Here is a 7,114-nt window from a genome sequence, read left to right as displayed (position 1 = left end):
CGAGCTAGAAACGACACATGACCCTTTTTTCTATTTTTCTAGTATTTCATTTTTAAACTATATTAAACTTGTATTTATATTTATACAATTATATTTAATTTATTTTTTCCTATTTCGAACTCTTTAATTTATTTTTTCCTTTTTAAACTATATTAAACTTTTTATTTATACCATCATATGTGTTGCACAAAGATAAACATTAAACAGAAAAACATCGCAAACGCACATATATACTTGATTTGTACATTGTTGTATTAGTCACTAGACTTGGTTAGTGGGATTTTAAGATTAATTTTTTTAGTTTTGTTAACAAATAAAAAATACACATTAATAGTTAACCTAGGCTGGATTCGCTAGGAGACTAGGTCACTGGTGGGCTGGGCCTGCCTCTTTGTTACCAGGTCTGATTAAAACCCTGCTCAGCCCACGACTCGCCTTCAATGTGGGCTGGGTTGGGCTTGACCTAACGTGGGCCTAGTCGGGTTTTGACCTAAATCTGGTTGGGCCTATTCGGCTAGGTATTTGAACAGGTTCATGCCCAACCCTAACATCACTGCTAAGCACCAATTTTATAGTTGGTACCAAGTATACCCATTATTGTCATACACACATGTATGTGTGATTGTTCTCTTGGTAGCTCATTTAAGAAAATGAACCTTAACCTAGTAAATCACTAATAATGTGGAAACTAAAGAAATTTGAGAACTTGCATATTACATAGTAAAACAATACCGTAGTTTGGAAACCAAAGATTATTGGGTACTTAAAGCTTTTTAGTATGCATAAACCCTCACAAATCACAAACAATTTTTTTTAAAATTTATTAAGCAAAAAGGGAGAAACTAGTACAATTGCATATAAGTTGATGAATCATGATAGCCTCGTCAATCCACTATTCATGTGTAGTTATAACATCTTAGTTATTTAAGTGACAAATGAGCAAAATCTATAAGTACCTAATAATTATTCCATGAACTTTTACGATTTCCTTGTTACAAAATGTAGTTTGTTATGTATTTCCTAGTATACAGGCAATGTTCAAAACCACGATTTTTTATGTGTGCGGTTTAGGAGTGAGTAACAATTAATCGAATTATGCACAGAATTATGCATTTTTTAGTTCCACAATATATATTTATAATTTATTATTTATCATATGTTAAAATACATAAAATTCATGAGCAATAGAAAGTGGACTGTGAAAAAGATCAATAAACATTCAATTGAACAATCAATAACTAGCAACTACTTAAAAATTCAATCCATATATCAACATTAACTAGATACTCAAATAAAAGTCATTAAATTAAACACTTACACAAAAACTCAAACTTTATAAACCTAGAATAAATCATATAGTCCACCTCATCATTCTCAATGCAAACTTTAGCATCCTACTTTTCTTCGGAGGGAGCGTCAAAATCATTATATTATACTCCTCATCAACGTCATCTCCATTAAGCTCTTCATCAGTCACATCATCAAGTGCAAAGCTTTCAATTGCTCTGTTGGGGAAAAAAGGGTTTGTTGGAGAGCTTCGTGGAGTTTGGGAGAGTTTCATGGAGAGTCGGATAATGTTGGAGATTGTCGGCGAGCATTGACGATGGTAGGTGAGGGTCGAAGAAGATGTTGCAGCGGCTCGCATGCGACATTTTTTGGGAACGATGGAGGACTGAGAGAGAAGACGTCGGGTTAAGGGATGAGTTTAGGGCTAGGGCTTTTTGTTAAAATAGGTTAAGCCGGTTGGATTTCACTTTGATGGATTTTACGCAACAGTTTTTTAAAAAGAAAAGATGCTCGCATAAACTTTTTGTGGGCAAATAACTAAAAAGTGCTCGATTATGCAGATGGCTGAATAATGGAGCGCTTTCTCTAAAATCCAAATGTTTTTAGGCTGCATCCAAGTAACTAGGCGAGTAAGACGTTGCATAATTTGTACTTTGGAACATTGCATATAGGTACACTTTTTATTATTACATATGCAATGTCTTCCTAATTTAAGTGCAAACTAATGAAGTACTAGATAATGGGAGCAACCATTTTGTAAAAATATCCAAGGTAAGATGGTACAGTAGGCTCAATGTGGTCTAACCCCTTTCCTCCCTGCACATAGCAGGAGCTTCAAGCGCTAGGCTGCCTTTTCTTAGATTTTGTTATGACATATTCTACTCAAGTGTGAACTTCTTTTCAAATTGTTATAGCATTGTTGAACAATTGTTTGAAAACTTTCTTTTATACTCCTTACAGCTCCAGTCAATATCGCGAGTTGAGAGTTTTGTCTTTCTGGGCTTATTTTTTCTGATGAAGATGTGATGCTTTCAGAGTTTTTGTCAAAGCCACTTATGTGAACATTTTCTTGGCAGGTACATTCTTTATTCTGTCATGCACATTTTAGATCTTTCAAGTACAATTTATTTAGAGTGGACGCTTTCAATTAAGACTGACATGCTGCAGTAGGAAATTAGCTTTATGTTTGTAGTCAACTCATAATCCAATTACTAGAGTAAGGCAAACTTCTCCAAGGAAAGTTTAGGATCATGATTTGGATGTTCATGAGTAAGATAACTGTGCGCAGTTAAGTAATATGCCAAAATGGAAGCTTATAAAACCCTTACTAATGGTCATGATGGCTTGATGTGTGTGGTGTTGTCATCACGAATAGATAATTAAACCATGAAAACTGTATCTTGTTAAGGCAATCTGTTTGAAGAATAAAAAATGCTAAAGATATGCCCTCCCATGATTCAAGTATGATCTATAAAGGTGTTGAATTTTCTGTACATTGAGCATTGTTTTTAAAAAAAGTGATCTTGGCTCTCGCCTAGGCCTAGGCAGTGTTAGGCTGCCTACCAAGGTCTTGGGAGTGCCTAGGGGAGCATGGATTGTGCGGACTGCAAAGCAGAGGTCACAATCTGGTTTCCCCCACCAACTCTGAGCACCTCCTCCACTTCCTCTATCCTTTTAGCAAAATCTCCTCCACTTCTAGCTAAAAAAGAAAATCAACTTAGGCCCGCCTAGGCGCCTATCAGGCCCAGCACTTTGTGTAACATTGGCATTGAGTTATTTGAACTGAGCTTCTAGTAGAGCTTTGATATAGTTAAATGCTCCATGTAATGAGATTGTGGTTTATGCATGTGAAGAGGTTTGGATATAGGTAGGGATAGCTCCTGATTAATTTCAATACTTGCTGGTAGTGCTGATGTTTACAAGTCAATTTTGTAAAATTAAAGAATAAAAGCTTCTTAGTAAGGAAAAGGGTGTTTTCCATTTTTTAGATTGCTTTCCTTGATATTCCATGGTTTCGGTCACTATTTATTTGTGAAGTTGTGAAACAGAAACATAACCCAATATTCCTATTTTTAAATTGGGACATTAAAGCGCTTCTTGCATCATCTTTCTCACTTTTAAACTGTAAAGAGTATGTGATCCGTCAATCTAATATAATATGCATGTACTGATTATCAATGATATGGTTTGTTAGAAGATATTCTTCCCTTTGACCTGAGAACTAGAGCAGGAAAAAATGAAAGTATGCCCAGTGCACGGTGATGCTTACCTTTTTTTTTTTTGGTCATAGAGGTATAGTACTTCAAATCTTCGTATATATAGAAAAAGGTCTAGATGTACAAGTACTTATGCATGAATAATGAAGAACACCAGCACCTTAGAATTTTCTTTTTTCTTTTTACAACTCAATTGACAAGAAAGATTAATATGAAGTGTGGAAGAGAAAGATGTGAAATGCATAAAATGTTACTCCGGTTCTTGTTCTTGTTCCATCCTTCGCAACTGCAATATCTGTCTTTCATGATTCCTATAAGTGTGGGGCCAAATTCAATCCTTACCCTTCATAGAACATGGAGGAAACCCTAAAATCATTCATAATCTTTTCTTGGCCGGATATTGACCTCTTATTTGCCTAATTGCTTCTTTTAATTATTAACATTCAAGTAGCAAGATGAGAATAGTGTTATGTGAGGAATGAAAGTGCATGAAATGGGAAAAGGATACAACCTCTCCTTGCGTAGAAAAAGATTAGAACATACATACCAATATCACTCTTCTACGTATTTTACTTATTTGAGCCTGGAGGATATATTTATATAGTAAAAACTTGCTGTTATATTGATGGTGCAAAATTTGGGAACACTTTCATGAGCTAGCAATTTACTCTATGCATACCTTGTTTAATCCAGGCTTCCATGGCATCTCAACAAGAGTTTGGCTTGGACTTCTGATGATTGTAAGTGATGAGGCTTCTTTATTGCTTCATGTAATGCAGATGATTCTTCTTTGGAGCCTAGCTTTAGTTTTGATTCCACTAGTGTTCTTGTTTTAAGATGTTCTTCTCAAGGTTAAAATGTATATCCTCTTAATCATGCACGAGATGATATTTTGAATAAATTCTTCTTTTAGGTCTTGCAGCGGGTATAAGCATCTGTCTTGCAGCGGGTATAAGCATCTCTTTAATATTTTTGCTGAAAGTAAGTGTGATGATGGATGACAATCAGAGGGAAAATGGGAGGCACAAGGCAGATCATTACAAATCAATTCACACTCAGGTATTGTCACATACTTTGCTTGACTAATCTCTGCCTTCTCTGGAATATTTTCTTTTTATTGTTTATGAAAACATGTTGGTATGTTGATGAATCATTCATCTTAAACAGAAGCCTGACTTTAGATATGTAGTTTGATATTGCTTGAGTTTTATATCCGGCTATAACTAGTTATATTTTGGACGCAGGATTTATATATCTCTAGTTACATTTCTTGATCCGTGACAATTTAAAGGATTATACAGTGATAGAACACTGGTTAGACTGTCAGGGTCTTGGAATGCTAAAATATGATATCCTCCTTGGATATCTTCCCATAACTATAGCAATACAGGCCTTTCTCATCCACTTGATAATCTTGTGTACTCTCCATTGAATATCTACCCATAAGTATAGCAACACCAGCCTTTCTCATCCACTTGATAATCTTCTGTATATCTCGTTTGGGCATAATTTTCAATCTGGAGGAGATTATATATCCTGATGTCTCTCAGAATCTTTATGATGCAGACCTAGCTTTCAAGGTTAAATTATTGAGCATTAGGGAGTGATGCAGACCTAGCATTCAAGGTTATATCATTGAGTACTGGGAAGTGAATTTTTTCCAAGAAATGTTTACACTGCTCAAAGAGATTGGTTCGATTTTGTAGCTTTTATGGAACAAAACATTTTGTTGATATTAGAAAATAAACCATGATACAGCACTATCATTATTCTAGTGGTAGTACCACTCTGTCATTATTCGAATGCTACTATTTCTTACATAATTTTTGGTGACAATACAGTGGATGATGCCGCAACATCAAATGAAGGACAGCCAGGCCATAAAACTCATGACCGTAATGGCTGAACGTGATAATGCCATCCAAGAACGCAACATAGCCCTCTCTGAAAAGAAGGCGGCCCAGGCCGAGCGTGACATGGCCATCCTCCAAAGAGACGCTGCAATTGCCGAGCGCAATGCTGCCATCATGGAACGTGATAACGCCATTGCAGCTCTCGAGTACGCGCGAGAGAACGGCATGAATGCAAACAGTAGTATCTCCGGTTGCCCTTCTGGATGCTCTGCTTCCCGTGGAATGAAGCACACTCACCACCACCACCATAACCATCAGCAGCAGCAAAGCCTTCATGTCCACCCTGGACCATCACCACCACAGCTAGCCAACGATCCCTATAATCACTCGAGAGAGATGCATGTAACTGAGGCATATCCCATTTCGACTGCTTCAGAAGGAGCTGTGATGGTCCGAAAGGTGAAACGACCAAGAAAGGATACTAGAGCTCAAGTTCAACCCCAGGCCAGTGCTCTACCCAGGAAGACAAAGTCAAGAAAGGGTAAGAGGAGTTTTGGAGGTGAGGATTTAAACAAGCAAGCAACATATGTGAAGCCACTTGATGAGTGGAGAAACGAGATGGGAGGTAGTGGAGAGAACTTAAACAACAAGCAAGGTACCAAGCACCATAATGAGTGGAAAGATCAAGATTTGGGTTTAAACCAAGTTACGTTTGATGAGTCAACGATGCCTGTGCCTGTGTGCTCGTGCACGGGTAAGTACCAGCCATGTTACAAGTGGGGAAATGGTGGGTGGCAATCGGCATGTTGCACGACGACACTGTCAATGTACCCTCTGCCGGTGATGCCAAATAAAAGGCATGCTCGTGTGGGAGGGAGGAAGATGAGTGGGACTGTCTTTACGAAGTTATTGAGTCGGTTGGCAGCTGAAGGGCATGATCTTTCGGTGCCGGTTGATCTCAAGGATCACTGGGCTAAGCATGGGACGAACCGGTACATAACTATCAAATGACAGCAAAGGCAAGGAGGGAATGCTGCTGCTTTTTCTTTATGAGTTGCTTGGTGGGCGATTTTCTTCTTCTTGTTTATGGTGAGGGGGTAGTGTTCCTATGTAAGTGGCAGGTGAGGGTCTATGGATGTAGAGAGACCTCTTGTACTTACACTAACCTGAATTGGTTTGGGAATGAATGTTGATTCCTGAAGAAATGGAAAATATGATGTATCAAGTTATGTAAATATTTGTTGTAGCCATTTGTAGAGCTTATGTTTGTAGCTCCACAAGGATTGTTCTCTGATGGATAAAAGGATCTGAGCTTTTGAGAGGGCATGTGAAGCTCTATCATCGGCCTACCATGGTGTATAGTTCTGCGTAAGCGTTGATGAAAGTAAAACTGAGTTTGCTAATGTTAATTCGACAGATATTAGTTGAGTGAAACAGGTCGCTTTCTCTGTTGTGAGAAGCTGACGATGCTCGGCTGTTTTCGTAAGAAAATATCAAGCGCGTCATCTCAAGCGAGAGACTGGCAAGATAAATGGAGCAGGGGTATGAGTTATCCCGGATATATAAAGGAGTTCACATAAGAATAATTCATTGTTATTTAAATTAACTTGAAGAAAATTGGCTAGGCTAATTGTTGACTGCAAAATTTGCAGTAGAATCTACTACGCATGTCGAAAAATGCTAGCTGGATATAATATTGAAATATAGAACATTCATGAACATCTGAAGTTGGCCTAGAATGAACCCCGAGTCTTAGCA

At 37.7% G+C, this 7,114-nt stretch overlaps 1 protein-coding gene across 2 annotated transcripts in view; it reads left to right on the top strand.

Annotated features, from left to right (window-relative positions):
• LOC109837951 (barley B recombinant-like protein D) overlaps nt 1–6,606 on the top strand; it is an 8,948-nt gene extending 2,342 nt beyond the window's left edge. Inside the window, exons 2-5 of one of the 2 annotated variants that reach the window (XM_020406343.1) lie at nt 2,248–2,363; nt 4,197–4,243; nt 4,417–4,562; nt 5,345–6,606. In XM_020406343.1, the coding sequence (XP_020261932.1) occupies nt 4,494–4,562; nt 5,345–6,367 (1,092 nt within the window). In that variant the 5' untranslated portion in view covers nt 2,248–2,363; nt 4,197–4,243; nt 4,417–4,493 and the 3' untranslated portion in view covers nt 6,368–6,606. The remainder of the gene's footprint in view (nt 1–2,247; nt 2,364–4,196; nt 4,244–4,416; nt 4,563–5,344) is intronic. The other variant, XM_020406344.1, reaches the window with a different exon arrangement.

Source organism: Asparagus officinalis, chromosome 4 (genome assembly GCF_001876935.1).
Source record: "Asparagus officinalis chromosome 4, Aspof.V1, whole genome shotgun sequence".
Lineage (NCBI taxonomy): Eukaryota > Viridiplantae > Streptophyta > Magnoliopsida > Asparagales > Asparagaceae > Asparagus > Asparagus officinalis.
The sequence above is the reverse complement of the archived record's forward strand: the minus strand, read 5'-3'. Positions and strand labels throughout refer to the sequence as shown.